Below are 15,348 nucleotides of genomic sequence, written 5' to 3'. Positions count from 1 at the left end.
AGAAATTTGAACAAGCCCGATGGCGACAAGAAGACTAAGGAGAAGATGAAGAGAGAGCAAGAAGCATCGAGCTTGAGGGAAAAGATTGATGCCATGGTGCAATCAAATGAGTTGATGTTGTTGAAGTCGTTGGAGATCAAGAAAGAGTTAGCCGAGAAGAAGGCAAAGGAGAAGTAAGAAAAGTGGCAGTTGCTCAAGGAAGAGGGGCTGCGCAAAGCGGCCATTGAGGAGAGAAGAGCACGTGCCGCTGAAAACAAAGCCATATCCAAGTTGCTCGCCGAAGAGAATAAGATCATGTCAATGAACCGCAATGATATGGACGACCTCACCAAAACATGGCATGATATGGCAAGGAGAGAAATCTTGAAGAGGAGAATGGTTGCATCGGCCGGTGCGTGTTACAGTTCCGGAGATGTTTTCTCTGCTCCATATGGTGGCAATGTCGATGATTTCGGTGCGGGAGTTGAAACAAGCGCCGGAGGTGGATTCGGTGGTGGCGATGAACTTCAAGATGGACTTGATGGCGCGGAGTGAAGATCGACCAAGATGATGCCGGACCCTCTTTTGCAAGACCATCTTTTGCGTTTGTCCTACTAAACTGAGACTTTTATTTACGCGTAAACTGTATTATGTTGTTTGAATTTGAACTTATTTGTGGGCACCTATGTCAAATTTAAGAATTGAGCGTTTTCTGTTTGCGGGTCGACGCAGCGGTGCCCGAGCAGACCCCGCAAAAGCCAACCCGTAAAAATGTATATTCCACGAATATGCTTTTATACGGTTCCGTTTGGGGGTCTGCATCTGCGATCGTCTAAGCCAGCCCGCAAAGGCCGTTTTTCACGAACTGCAAACGCGTTTTGCGGGCCGGCCGGATGCGGGGTTCGCTAGAGTTGCTATAAGAACAGGCCATAACTTTTGTACTAAACCAGCGTGAATTGTTTTTGAGGCGTACCAGCGTAAATTAATATGGATCGGAGAGAGTACTAAAGTCCAAAAAAAACTCATATAAACTCCATGTCTTCACGCTAAAAATTCGGAATTACTGTGCATACGATACTCCAATCGATGGCTGCAGCCTGCAGAACAGATGTGATGATAGCTGTAAATTTTGTGTCGGACAAGAATCGTACTGAAATGATCGTGTGTACAGTAGCACTGCTTAAAATTGAAGACAATGGATTTCTACAAAAGGAGTAAAATTCGACCAGCGGCAACATTTTTTTACTGAAAAAACAAGAGAGTTATGAAGTAATGATCGCACACGATTTACTTTTTCAGGTACTACGGTAATGTTTTTCCTTCTTACACAGGACATAGCCAAAAAATGTAACTGCTCCAGTAGTACAGGTGGTTCCAGCTATCATGAACACAAGGGTAAAAATACAACAGCTCAGGTACATTATGACTTTGCTTCAGAACCGGAGGCATCCGGGCTGAGGGTGACGCACGGGAACCAGTATCTACGCTTGCCATCACTGTGGCCGTCATCGATCATAGCAAGTCCCTCCTGATCACACAACAGAGTTTCATGGGTTAGAAATCGCCGATTTTATACACGCGGCAAAGAATTTTTACTGGCTAATTCTAATCTGGGCATGAAAAGTGTCCATGGGAGTGCACATGGCTCATCGCAGTGTTCCCGGTTCAGAGTAAATATATCAGAGTTCCAACATAACTTGCATTCTAGAAAACAAAGCTGATTTTCTTTCCTTTTGGCGCAGGAATGAACCATGTAGATTGCTATCATAAAGAGAAAATCCAGAGGCGGTGTTTACCTTTAGCAAAGTTTCAAGGGCATCGATTGCACGGCCAGCTGACCATGAGAACTCCTTTTCTACTTGTTCTACGGTGACATAGCCTTTAGCCTGCATATGAATGATGTTACAACTAGATTAATGTGGTATTATGGTATAGGTTACACCAGTTTATGCATGTTCTCAGTTTGATAGGTTCTATCAACCTATGCCTTGCTTGTCTAGTAGTCCCTCCATATCAAAATATAAGACGCCTTTTGACACTAAGATAGTGTCAAAAAACGTCTTATATTTTAATATAGAGGGAGTACCTAACTGGCAAAAGAGTTATCCAATGTACTGTATGGGGATTTTGATTTTCAACATATGCCAATTGATATGCTTGTATTGTAACATTGTGTTAAAAAACACAAACCTGGGCTAGTTCAAGTATCCCATTATGATCTTTATTTAACTCAGTAGGAACCGATCGCACAAGCTTTTTCTTCCCAACAGAAATTACTTCAAAACCACTACCAAGGACCTGCAAGTTCACAAATGAAGGATTACAAGAGCCAGAAAGCTATAAAAGTACATCAAATAACACTGTACTGAGCAAGGATTATCCATTAATTATAATGCAAACTCTAAAATGATGTGAAACATCAATTTCCCAAACATATTATTCGACAATATAAACTTATAAGACTGACCTTCAGCTTACTTATAGCACGTAAACAGTCATCTGACGATAATGAACCAAGATCAGTTTTTCTTTTCTGGCAGAGAAGTTTGCGGAGTTCTAGCAAGTCAATAAGACCACCATTATGCGATCTTGTTGCTATGCATATGTCAACGATCTGAACACCTGCCATGGTAGAGATGGATGTTAAGCTGAGCATAAAAAGGTATAAGAGAAACTTACAAGATCCAAAGAATATCAAAGGAAGCTTAAGTATACCAACCCAATTCATAGTAGAAGTCACCGATTCCTAGGAGCTCTGCCCAAACTCCTTTATTGGATGCCAATGGATCTACTCCAACTTTTGCACACATTTCATGAAACTGCTGTCTAAATACCGAATTTTTACGGATGTCACTCTGCACTAGCACAATCGTATACATAGCATTAGCAGAGGTAACAGAAATATGCTTTGCCATTAGAAATTTATTCTCATCTCTTGTAGCACATGCGGATAAAAGTGTAATACCACCACACTGGATGACTGGAATCATGCCACGAGAAGAGTGGAATCTAGAACTATCAGCTATCACAAAAAATAGCAATCAATTACACCTAACTGATACTAGATGGTATGAAATAAAGTTCTACTTGGTGTTCTCTGGATCCAGACAGACGTTTTAGCATAATATTAGGTTTCACTTGGTTTGATAAGGAGGTGATTAACTGATCACTGATCAATTGGCCAAACCCCAGGGTAATACATGTCACTAAAATAGTAGAAATCAACGAATGAAGTTGCTGGCATTGCTTTTTCCCCCCATAAACCATAAATGTAACATAATAGCTTTCTATATGTACAGTACAATCTGCTGGATGCAAATTTGATAAGGTGTGCCATGATGGAAATTATCAAAATGGCTGATTTTCCCCCCTCTTGACATCTTTCCCAATAGTATAGCAATATTAGTCAGACCGGAGTATATATGAGTAATTCCGCACACCACACAAAAAATCGCAACAGCACATTATGTTTGCTCCCCTTTCCAAGTTTAATTGACAACTTTAATTCATATAGAAGCAGTAAGTAGACTGTTATCAGTTTTGCCAAAAATAGTCATTCCATTTGTGATTGTTAGAATCCAGAAGATAGCAGATACAAACAAGTGCGGAAGATAGTAGATCAGAAAAATAGTTAGTAGCATGTCAATTCAGTGGAACTACCGTGAGCAATTCGTCCCCTCCACTTCAGTTCCCTTCAACTACCGCAAGCAATGAATTACCTTATGCTTGCGAGCGAATTCTTCGAGCTGCGACCTGAAGGTCGCGAGCTGCTCCTGCATGACATCCGTCCTGACCTTCGCCACATTCTCCCCGACCTGACGGAATTTGTCCTGGAAGTTCCCAAGCACAGTCGCATCTCAGGATCCAAAGGATGGAAACCCACGCGCCATAAAGGCTAACCAGTAGAAGAATTTGCACGTACGCGAGTCGCCGCCGCGTTCTGCAAGCCGGCGATCCCCGGCCGCCTCCTCATGCTCCTCCTCCTCCTGCCGCGCGGCTCGCGCCCTACCGCCCGGTGTCCCGGAGGCGGCGCGCCTATGGGAGGTGGGAGATCGGATGGTGCTAGGTCCTGAGCGCGGGGTGGGGTCGGAGGGGCAGCCGGGCAGGGGCGTGCAGTGAAGCCTACGAGGGCGACGGAAGGGTAGGTGGCGTGGCGGTGGAGGGGCGAGCTGCGATGAGCGGTGGCGGAGACTGGAAGCCTGCCGACGGCGAGGCGTCAACGAAGGATGGGCTGGGTTAAGTTTTTTTAGAACAAATATGGGCTGGGTTAAGTGTGGCTCGGGCTTCCGCGATGGTCTCCGCGCACCACGAACCGTTATGAGCCCAGCCCAACTGATTGGATGCTTTCTGTTTTTCTTTTCCTATATTTTTCTTTTCACACTTACATATTTTTGCTGCTTCTTTATTTTTTCTGTTCTTTCTATTTATTTTGTCTCTTTTGTTTTTCCTATTTTGGTGTTTCATATTTTTATCTCTTTGTTTTCGTCTCCTCATTGATTTCAATTTATTCTTGGATTCGTGAATACTTTTTAGATAAGCATAAACATTTGTATTAACTATAGTGGTACTTTTTCATAAATAAGCAAATTTTTGACTTGATAGACATGAACATTTGTTTTGGAATAATGCTCAAAGTTGAAAATTCACTGGAACAGAAGTTGAAACGATTTGAACGAATCCAGCTGAAAAAAATCAACAAGATCCTTTGCGATGCTCTGTGGAAAACATAAGTTTGTATAAAAAAAGTCAAAAACACAGAGCATATGCACGTGGCCACACTTGCGTATATTTATTTAATAATACTCAGCATGCAGAGGTCCACCTGTACACTTTAGAATACAGACTCAGGTGAGATGTTTAGTTTCTCTTGCCCCCCCCCCCCCCCCTCACCCCTCCCAAAGAAACTCACAACTGACGTCCAGTAAAAGTTAGTAGAATGCAACTCAAGGGTCTCCGTGGAGGAACTGCCCTTTGTGACAACTCTCCCTAGTTGGTTTATTCCTTGCTCACCTCTCTAGGGCTCCCCGTTGGTCTCTCTCTCCCCATGTCGTGGGCGGCCATGGTGGTCGGCGATGAGGTGGGGGGGGGGGGAATCTAATTTTTGTTTCTTCGGATAAGTTTCCCATCTGCTCGCTAATGAATCAGCGATTTGGATCCGATTTCTCCCCTAACCCTTCCTCTATTTTCTTCTCGAGGCGCTGCAAGCTCATGTGTGTTCTGTTGCAAACACATGCGTGACATATTTGTGATGCCCATTGGTGTGCTTCAAATGTTGTGTCGTGCTGCAAATGTTTTTCATGGTGTTGTGGGCTAGGGAGCGCTTTGCTGCAATGCTGAATCACCTATTACTTGAACTCTTTGTTGGCGGCAGGTGGCCGTAACTCACGACAGTGTGATGTTGGATAAGTTGGTATTTTTGTTGAATAAATTTTGGGGGTCCGTTGCAAAGAAGTGTTGAGTGACTAAGAATGTAGCGTTTTTTAGTCGAGTACTGCATTTCGTTGTTGAAAAATGTTTGGTAGTTTTCGTTGTGTTAATTGTAACAAAATGTTGATTTAAATTTTAGCCTTTCGTGCGTTTGTTGTAGAACTTTTTTATTGCACACATGACACATGTAAAAAGCTTGTCTTAGATTTCTTCCCGAGCTGCTCCCATGATCCCATCAGATTACCAACATGTAGGAGCGAGCGTGCGGGGCAATGCTACACGTACGAAAGCTTACGTGGGGGTTTTACGTAAAAACTAACGTGGAGATGATTAGTTGGGCCAGGATTAGCGACTAGGGCCCACCCCGGTGAAATTCAGGGGGGCGAGAGGATTTTGTTTGGAAGGTTACACAGGCCTTTGTACTCTATTAGTAGATGTTGCATTATCGAAGCGGGACAATGCTACACGTACGAAGCTTACGTGAGGGTTTTACGTAAAAACTGACTTGGAGGTGATTAAGGTGGCCTTTGTTTGAGCTCTAGCTACTGATTCCCGGATTCTGGACCTTCCAAAATCAGAAACTCAAACAAACACGCCAGATTTCCTTTAGCTGGCTAGAATCGATTTTAAAAACTGAATTGCCGGGGAAGAGAATCTGGAAGCCGCGATTTGGATGATTCTGTCGATTCTGCAGCTTCCCACAAAAGAAAACGGTTCGGTTTGAACCCTTGCCCCTATTGCCAGTCGAACTTACAACAAAACTGCCACCACACCCTCATCAAGGAACAGAGCATGTGCTTTCAATGGACGTCAGTCTCCCATAGGGCTTCATCGGCCGTCTCCTCCCGTGGTGCCCATGGGACATGGGCTCCCGTCGGAGGACCATGGGGCTATTTGGTTGCCACCCTGACGTGCCCTTGCCTGGCCGGACTCCTACCTAACAGCTTCCTGAGACATTTTTGCTTGACGGCCTGAAGTTTCCACCACCAGCCTAGCCTGAGAACCCCTCATCATACTTAGCCTATCTTGTAGTACGTGCAGTGCAGTTAGCCTGTCTCAGGCCTTCGAATTCTTGCGCCTGGGCGCTGCCTGAGCTCCTAATCACATCTGAAAACAGGGCACCCACGTGAGCCCATTCTTAAATAGTAGCACATCTTGTATGTAAGCACTTTGACAAGCCAGGCACCAACCAAACAGCTTCTTCGCAATCCTACCTGGCTAGGCAAATATCAAAAGATTCTCCGGCTACTGTCAGGCACACAATTTTCTCAGGCACGACCTCCAGGGTGGCAACCAAACAGCCCCCATATCGGGGTAAAAGCGGACCGGCCTGGTGAAGGACGACCAGGTGGAGGACAGGCCGGTCGCGACCGACCTGAACTGGCAGCGGGGGCGCGTGGGATGGAAACGGTTCGACCGGATCGAGCCGGGAGAGGCAGGGCCGGCGCTGGGGTATGGCCGATGGGGCGACGGCCCAGGGCCCAGGCGAAGGGGGGGCCCATAGACCAGTAAAAATAGGTAAAAATACAAAAGAATAAAAGAAACGAAATAAGATGGGCTAGGCCCATCAGATAGCAGCTATCGCGATCGTTTGGCGAACGCGAATCATCGGGTGCCGTGACTCACGCCAGTTAACAGGCACACGACTGTTTTCTTCGTCGATCGTGATGAACCGTCGCCCGTGACGCCCGTCGGCCTCCTCGCTTGGCGCCTTGCCGCGTCGCCCTCGCCTCGGCCGCCGCTGCTCGCTGGAGCTGCGCGCCGGCGCCACACGGCAGTCTGGCAGCCCGGCCATCCGGCATCCAGCGAGGCGGGACTGCGGCAATACCTACAGCTACAAGTATACATCCGACTGCAAGTCTTGACAAAGTCTCCAACGCGGCCGTCCCCAATCCCTCAAAGTCTGCAAGTCATTATGTCTAAACGTTTCCATCCATCCTCCTCACTTTCTGTCCATCCCCCAAACCCCAATTTGACAATTTCAATAGTTTATTTATTCTTTATTTAGTATGTACATATTCAACTATACATCCATGATCCATCCTCCAATTAAAATTTCCTGATCCAATCTATCATTTTTTTTGCCATTCTATGTACATGTCTAGGGTTCCAATCATCCGCTGTATAAATTCCTAATTCTTTGTATCCTCTTTTGATCTATTCTTCATGATTTTTGGACACTAGCCTGCCATGTTACCTAAGAAGAAGCAATTGTCGGGTGCTGAAAAAAGGAGGAAAAAGAAAGAAAGTGATCTGAAAATTCTACCACTGAAAGGTTCTTATTATCGTTGGAGTCAGTCTAATTTGGTTCTTATTTGAGGTAATCATGTCATGTTAGTTTCATTTTGCGATCTTTAGTATTATTGTTGTTGATGGTGTTAGTTCGAATTTGGTTATTGTTGTTCTTGACGGAGTCATTTGAATTATTGTAGTCAAATTTTAAACTAAAAATGTATGATTGAAAGTTACTTTATATGTATGTGTGTGTGTGTGTGTGTGTGCGTGTGTATATATGGTCTTAGGACATAAGGGCCTATATCGTTGAGTTCGCCTAGGGCCTTCCAAAACACAGGGCCGGCCCTGGGGAGAGGAGGGAATGGTCCAATGGCATGGCGAATCAGGCGGCACGTGGACTCGGAGAGCGGCGGCCGGGAGAGGAGGGAATGGTCCAGTGGCATGGCGAAGCGGGCGAGCATATGCGTTCTACGCCTGTCTACAGGCACGACTGAAGAATAACAGTCTATGCATTGTAGCGGTTGACTGCGCTGAAGCCGTGCACGTGTGCACGAACACGTACATGTGTTGAACTAGTAAATTAGATGAGGCAGATGAGCATACGCGTTCCATGCCTTGATTGCTCCTTTTCCTTGACTGTACTAGTGAATTAGATTGGATCGAGATCGACCTTGGGCAGAGTTCAAGTTTGCTCTCCCCAAGGCATCTTTAGCGGTAGTTGCAGTAGCCACCAAGGTGACAGTAGGGAATGGCAAGGAACCTCTCTTTTGGGAAGACCATTGGCTACATGGGCTGCGGATACAGGAGTTTGCACCCGGAATCTACGAGAGAGTCCCAAAGCGAGTAAAGACCACACGGATAGTTCATGAGGCCATCTCGCTTGGTTTTGGACTCGTGACATCAGCCCCGACATGGCATAATGAAGCTCTGATGGAATATCTCGAGGTCTGGCAGAGATTGCAAGGGGTCCAGCTCCAGGACCAGGTCTCCAACTCCATATCTTGGGCTTGGGAACTGGTCAGTTCTCGGTCCGTTCCGCTTATGCCGTACAGTTCGTTGGTAGGGAGGTGGCGCCAACGACGGACTTTTGCTGGCGATCTAGGGCACCTCTGAAGTGCCGCTTCTTCACCTGGCTGGCCATGAGAAACAGATGCTGGACTTCAGATCGGCTCGCCAGACGCGGTCTCCCGCACCAGGATGCATGCCCGTTTGGTGATCAGGAGGAGGAAACCATCGACCATATTCTTCTGACGTGTGTGTTCGCTAGAACAGTGTGGAGAACTCTGTGCTCAGCCCTAGGGAAACCGCAGTGGCCCCCAACAGCACAAGACACCCTAAAGGAGTGGTGTGTAGCAAGAACGTCAGGTGCGCATAAGCCAAAGGAGTTGAGGGCGCTTCTTACCCTCGGGCTTTGGGAGCTTTGGAAGCACAGGAACGCAATTGTCTTCGACTGCGCTTCTCCATCGTTGGAGGTGGTAGTTAGGCGTGTCGTCGCGGAGGGTAGAGCTTGGCAGCAGGCGAGCTGTTGAAGGGCGAAGTAGATAGCACGTCTGAGCTTCTAGTGGGGCGGGCGGGCAGTGAGTAGTCTGGTATTCTGTGCTTCGTAGGTGGAGCGGTGGGTTGTATGCGTTGTGCTGTGTGTTGATGTTGATGTAGCGTTTAACTCTATGTAACATCAACAGTGGTTGGGATTCCCCCCCTTCTTCTATACAAGATGATACGCGCAATCGTGCTTATTCGAGAAAAATCGGCTAATTTGCACTTAAGTAGTATATGTACTTGTCATTTCAGTCTAAACTCAAAAGTACCCAGCATTCAGGGACATTAATGACATTTCATAGCCCTTGCAGTTCCAATAGAAGGGTAAACAAACAACTAGCTTGTGATTCTCAGGAATCCACAACTACAACTGATTTTCAGGAATCCACAGCCATAGCGATTCTCAAAATCTGTAGCCCAAACAAAGGGGGCCTAATTGGGCCAGGATTAGCGACTAGGACCCATCCCCGGTGAAATTCAGGGGCCAAGAGGATTTTGTTTGGAAGGTTACGTAGGCCTTCGTACTATATTCCTAGATGTAGCTCAGAGCGGGACAATGCTACACGTACGAAAGCTTGCTGAAGGTTTTACGTAAAAACTGGCGTGTAGGTGGGGCCAGGATTAGCGACTAGGGCCCACCCCCGGTGAAATTCAAGGGGCAAAGAGGACTTTGTTTGGAAGGTTACGTAGGCCTTCGTACTCTATTCTTAGATGTAGCATTATCGGAGCGTGACAATGCTACACGTACGAAAGCTTACATGAGGGTTTATGTAAAAGCTGAAGTGGATGTGATTCATTGGGCAAGGATTAGCGACTAGGGCCCACCCTCCGGTGAAATTCAAGGGGCCGAGAGGATTTTGTTTGGAAGGTTACGTAGGCCTTGGTACTATATTCGTAGATGTATCATTATCAGAGCGGGACAATGCTACACGCACGAAAGCTTACGTGAAGGTTTTATGTAAAAACTGGCGTGAATGTAATTCATTGGGCCAGGATTAGCGACTAGGGCCCACCCCAGTGAAATTCAAGGGGCCGAGAGGATTTTGTTTGGAAGGTTACGTAGGCATTCGTACTATATACATAGATGTATCATTATCAGAGCGGGACAATGCTACACGCACGAAAACTTAAGTGAAGGTTTTATGTAAAAACTGACGTGAATCGGTGAATGTGATTCATTGGGCCAAGATTAGCGACTAGGGCCCACCCCCGCTGAAATTCAAGGGGCCGAGAGGATTTTGTTTGGAAGGTTACGTGGGCCTTCGTACTCTATTCGCATATGTAGCATTGTTGGAGCGGGACAATGCTACACGCACGAAAGCTTACGTGAAGGTTTTATGTAAAAACTGGCGTGAATGTGATTCATTGGGCCAGGATTAGCGACTAGGGTCCACCCCCGGTGAAATTCAAGGGGCCGAGAGGATTTTGTTTGGAAGGTTACGTAGGCCTTCGTACTATATTCGTAGATGTATCATTATCAGAGTGGGACAATGCTACACGCACGAAAGCTTACGTGAAGGTTTTATGTAAAAACTGACGTGAATGTGATTCATTGGGCCAGGATTAGTGACTAGGGCCCACCCCCACTGAAATTCAAGGGGCCGAGAAGATTTTGTTTGAAAGGTTACGTGGGCCTTCGTACTCTATTCGCATATGTAGCATTGTCGGAGCAGGACAATGCTGCACGCACGAAAGCTTACGTGAAGGTTTTATGTAAAAACTGGCGTGAATGTGATTCATTGGGCCAGGATTAGCGACTAAGGTCCATCCCCGGTGAAATTCAAGGGGCCAAGAGGATTTTGTTTGGAAGGTTACGTGGGCCTTCCTACTCTATTCGCATATGTAGCATTGTCGGAGCAGGACAATGCTACACGTACAAAAGCTTACGTCAGGGTTTTACATAAAAACTAACGTGAAGGTGACTAATCGGGCTAGGATTAGCGACTAAGGCCTACCCGGTGAAGGGAGTGAGAGGATTTTGTTTGAAAGGTTAAGCATGCCTTCGTACTCTATTCGTAGATGTATCACGTAAGAACGTGAGGGTTATACGTATGAAAGCTTACGTCAGGGGGCGCGTGCTTCGTAGGGAGAGGCACGAGAGAGGAGTAAATTGCATAAAACCACCACTTTGAGGGCTAGGTTTGCGAAAAACACTAGGATACAGTTTCTCTGCAGAAAGCACCATGTCTTGCGTAATTCTTTTGCTAAAACCACTGATCGGCGGATCGGGCCACGTTAAGTGAGTTTATGACATGTGGGGCCCATTTTTCGCCTACGTGGCATAACAGTTTAGGTTTCATGCGAAAAAGCCCCCCCAAATTTCTCTCCTTGCCAAACAAATTTGTCGCAGGCCCATCCCGACCCCGGCCACCACCCGTTCCAACCTCGGCAGCCCCCATCCCGACCCGACCGCTGTCGCCCCTCCCGACCACGGCCACCACCCGTTCCAACCTTGGCAGCCCCCATCCCGACCCCAGACGAGGCAGAGGCCGCCGTCGCCGTTGCTGCACCGAGGTAGAGGACGAGGCAGAGGACGCCTCCCGTGGCCCTCCCCTTGCCGCCTGCTGGCCGAGGAGCTGTTCGACCTCGACGCCGGCGAGGTTCATCTGCCGCCCCAAGCCTCCATGGGCGCGGCCCCAGAACAGGACGATGGATCGGGTCGTCGCTCTCCTCGATCCAGAACAGGACGAGGCAGAGGAGGCCACAGGCGGCGGTCGATGTAGAGGAGGCAGCAGGGACGGGGCTCTACCAGCGGGATCCGGCCGGGAACGAGCAAGGGCGGCGGAGGCCGGCCGGATCTGGTGGCGTCGGGGTCCTGGTGGTCATCGGCGTTGGCTCGCCGAAGCTCCGGTGGTGAGGCGCTCGGGGCCCAGTGCGAGGAAGCAGGGAGGCGAGATGGAGGGCCGGCGTCGGGGTTGATGCGCCTTGGGAGGGGATGTCGGTGAGGCACGGTCGTCGTCGCTCGCCGACGAGCGCGAGAAGGCGCAGGAGGGCCGGAGGGCCGGCGTCGGGGTTGATGCGTCTGGGGAGGGGATTGCGTTTATGTTTTTTTATTTAGGGGTGTCTGTGTAAAATCTAAGGACTCGTTTGTAAATTTAGATTAACACTGATCTGGCACGAAATGTTATGCCACGTAGGCAAAAAATGGGCCCCAACTATCATAAACTCACTTAACGCGGCCCGATCCGCCGATTAGTGGTTTTTGCAAAAGAATTACGCTAGACATGGTGCTTTTCACAGAGAAACTGTATCCTAGTGTTTTTCGTAAACCTAGCCCTTAAAATGATGATTTTATGCAATTTACTCCACGAGAGAGCGAGTGGCGTGGGAGAGGTTGGTTGGATCGTGTGGTCGGACGACGCAGCAGCGTCCGCCATAGAAATACGCACATGGCAACTCTAGTGGCATAGTACTGGTACTAATTTGGAATACATACTACGGTCCACCGGATATCTGGAGTAGGGCCAGGGCAGCCACGTGAAACAGGATAACATGCGAGCGATGACGAGCACGAGCCCCACCTCCACCTCATCATCTCCGCTGCCACCCGTTGGCCAGTTCGTCTGCTTTATAGCGCCCCCGATCGACCGAGGGCTGCATCGATCGACCCATGGAGCTGACCATACCGCCGCTGCTCGTGGCCCTGTGCCTGCTGCTCGCCATCACTGGCCCGGCAAATGCGGCGATGGCCCCGCCGGAGGGGCTCGAGACGGACGGCATGTCCTCCTACATTGTGCACGTCGCGCCGGCGCATGCGCCCCGGCTGCCGCGGCGCGGCCTGCTGGCCACCCGGCCATACGCCTCCTTCCTGCGCGACCACGTCCCCGTGGAGATGTCGCGCCCGGCGCCGAGGGTGCTCTACTCCTACGCGCACGCCGCCACGGGCTTCGCGGCGCGGCTGACGCCCCGCCAGGCCTCGCGCCTCGCGTCCTCGGGCTCCGTGCTCGCCGTCGTGCCCGACGCCATGCAGGAGCTGCACACCACCCTCACGCCGTCCTTCCTCCGGCTCTCGGAGTCGTCCGGGCTGCTCCCGGCGTCCAACGACGCCGTCGACGTCGTCATCGGCGTCATCGACACCGGCGTGTACCCGCTCGGCCGCGCGTCGTTCGCCGCGGACCCGTCGCTGCCGCCGCCACCCCGGACGTTCCGCGGCGGCTGCGTGTCGACTCCGGAGTTCAACGCTTCCGCGTACTGCAACGGCAAGCTCGTCGGCGCCAAGTTCTTCCGCAAGGGCCACGAGGCTGCGCGCGGTCGCCGTGCAGTTGGCGAGACGGTGTCCATGTCGCCGCTCGACACCGAAGGCCATGGCACGCACATCGCCTCCACCGCCGCCGGCTCTGCCGGGCCGGACGCGTCCTTCTACGGCTACGGCGAGGGAAGAGCCGTCGGCGCGGCCCCGGGCGCGCGCATCGCCGTCTACAAGGCGTGCTGGCAAGGGTGCGCGAGCTCCGACGTCCTCGCCGCGTTCGACGAGGCCATAGCGGACGGCGTCGACGTCATTTCTGCTTCGCTCGGCACCAGGAAGGCACGCAAGTTCTACAAAGACACCACCGCTGTGGGCGCGTTCCACGCTGTCAGCAAGGGCATCGTCGTCTCCGCCTCCGCGGGGAACTCCGGCCCCGTCGAATCCACCGTCGTCAACGTCGCGCCGTGGTTCTTGACCGTCGGCGCGTCCACCATCAACCGCCAATTCCCAGCCGTCGTCGTTCTCGGCAATGGCGAGACCTTCACAGGCACCTCGTTGTACACCGGCAAGCCGCTTGGGGCGACAAAGCTACCATTGGTGTACGGCGGAAACGTGGGTTCTAAAACCTGCGAAGTCGGGAAGCTCAATCCCACCATGGTTGCCGGGAAGATTGTTTTGTGCGACCCCGGAGTGAATGGGCGGACAGAGAAAGGATATGCAGTCAAACTCGCCGGTGGCGCCGGAGCGGTGCTTGGTAGCGAGGAAGCACAGGGCGGGCAGGCCAGAACCAGCGCCCATATCCTCCCCGCCAGTGCCGTCACATTTGCCGCTGCCGAGAAGATCAAGAAGTACTTAAGCACACAAGCATACCCCGTGGCGACGATCGTGTTCCACGGCACCGTCGTCGGGCGGTCGCCACCTTCGCCTAGAATGGCATCCTTCTCCAGCCGCGGCCCGAGCCGGCTTGTCCCGGAGATCCTCAAGCCGGATGTCACCGCCCCCGGCGTGGACATACTGGCCGCCTGGACAGGCGCCGTCTCGCCCTCGCTGCTCGACGGCGACATGAGACGGGTGCAGTATAACATCATGTCAGGCACCTCGATATCGTGCCCACTGGTGAGCGGCATCGCCGCGCTGCTCCGCCAGGCGAGGCCGAAGTGGAGCCCGGCGGCGATCAAATCTGCCCTGATGACCACCGCGTACAACGTGGACAGCGCCGGCGCCGTCGTCGAGGACATGTCCACGGGCAAGGCGTCCACGCCGTTCGCGCGCGGGGCAGGACACGTGGACCCCAACCGCGCCGCCGATCCAGGCCTGGTGTACGACGCCGGCACGGAGGACTACATCACCTTCCTGCGCGCGCTCGGCTACACTACCGAGCAGATGGCCGTGTTCAGCGCGGCGACCAACTGCTCGACGCGGCTGGGCACCGCCGCCGCGGGGGACCTCAATTACCCGGCCTTCTCGGCGTTGTTCGGCCCGGACAAACGCGCGATCACGCAGCGCCGCGTCGTGAAGAACGTCGGCAGCAACGCCAGGGCTACGTACAGGCCAAAGATCACCAGCCCCGCGGGCGTGCATGTGACGGTGAAGCCGCGGAGGCTGCAGTTCAGCGCGACGCAGGGGACGCAGGAGTACGCGATCACCTTCGCGCAGCGAACCTTTGGGAACGTCACGGAGAAGCACACGTTCGGGTCGATCGAGTGGAGCGACGGCAAGCACTCGGTGACGAGCCCCATCGCCATCACTTGGCCGACGAGCCAGGTTGCGGAGATGTGATCGATCAGGGGCCCGTCCCCAAGGTTTCGGGAGCCGAGACCCAAACTAGAACCACGTGCCCTTCAATATGTAGATCGACATAATAATCAACCAATCAATCAATATATGTATATGTGAGGATGTACAAAAAATCAAGTGCATCCAAAAGTAATACTCGTATCAAACAATTTATACATATTACTTCAAAAAGTTCTTCTTAAATT

General features: G+C 50.6%; 2 protein-coding genes across 2 annotated transcripts; one reads left to right on the top strand and one right to left on the bottom strand.

The window, feature by feature from the left end:
- Positions 1–1,194: 1,194 nt before the first annotated feature.
- Positions 1,195–4,216, bottom strand: LOC123122264 (vacuolar protein sorting-associated protein 22 homolog 1). Its single transcript, XM_044542440.1, has 7 exons — positions 3,902–4,216; positions 3,699–3,809; positions 2,699–2,834; positions 2,447–2,601; positions 2,170–2,277; positions 1,776–1,865; positions 1,195–1,507 (listed from the first exon to the last, which is right to left on the bottom strand). The coding sequence occupies exons 1-7, from the start codon at positions 3,950–3,952 to the stop codon at positions 1,400–1,402; spliced, it is 759 nt and encodes a 252-aa protein (XP_044398375.1). The 5' UTR covers positions 3,953–4,216; the 3' UTR covers positions 1,195–1,399.
- An 8,574-nt stretch (positions 4,217–12,790) lies between these two features.
- On the top strand, positions 12,791–15,334 carry LOC123125227 (subtilisin-like protease SBT1.4). Its single transcript, XM_044545755.1, has one exon. It carries the CDS (start codon positions 12,791–12,793, stop codon positions 15,143–15,145), a length of 2,355 nt encoding a protein of 784 aa, XP_044401690.1. The 3' UTR covers positions 15,146–15,334.
- The last annotated feature ends 14 nt before the right edge of the window (positions 15,335–15,348 follow it).

This window comes from Triticum aestivum, chromosome 5D (assembly GCF_018294505.1).
Source record: "Triticum aestivum cultivar Chinese Spring chromosome 5D, IWGSC CS RefSeq v2.1, whole genome shotgun sequence".
In the NCBI taxonomy this organism is placed as follows: Eukaryota; Viridiplantae; Streptophyta; class Magnoliopsida; order Poales; family Poaceae; genus Triticum; species Triticum aestivum.
This window is presented reverse-complemented; position numbering and strand designations above follow the sequence as displayed.

Coding starts and splice junctions, on each gene's coding strand:
- LOC123122264 (XM_044542440.1), bottom strand. CDS start 3,952: ATGAGGAGGCGGCCGGGGATCGCCGGCTTGCAGAACGCGGCGGCGACT. Junction 2,602..2,698: donor TGACTTCTACTATGAATTGG/GTTGGTATACTT, acceptor CTACCATGGCAG/GTGTTCAGATCGTTGACATA. Junction 1,508..1,775: donor CCCTTGAAACTTTGCTAAAG/GTAAACACCGCC, acceptor TTGTGTGATCAG/GAGGGACTTGCTATGATCGA.
- LOC123125227 (XM_044545755.1), top strand. CDS start 12,791: ATGGAGCTGACCATACCGCCGCTGCTCGTGGCCCTGTGCCTGCTGCTC.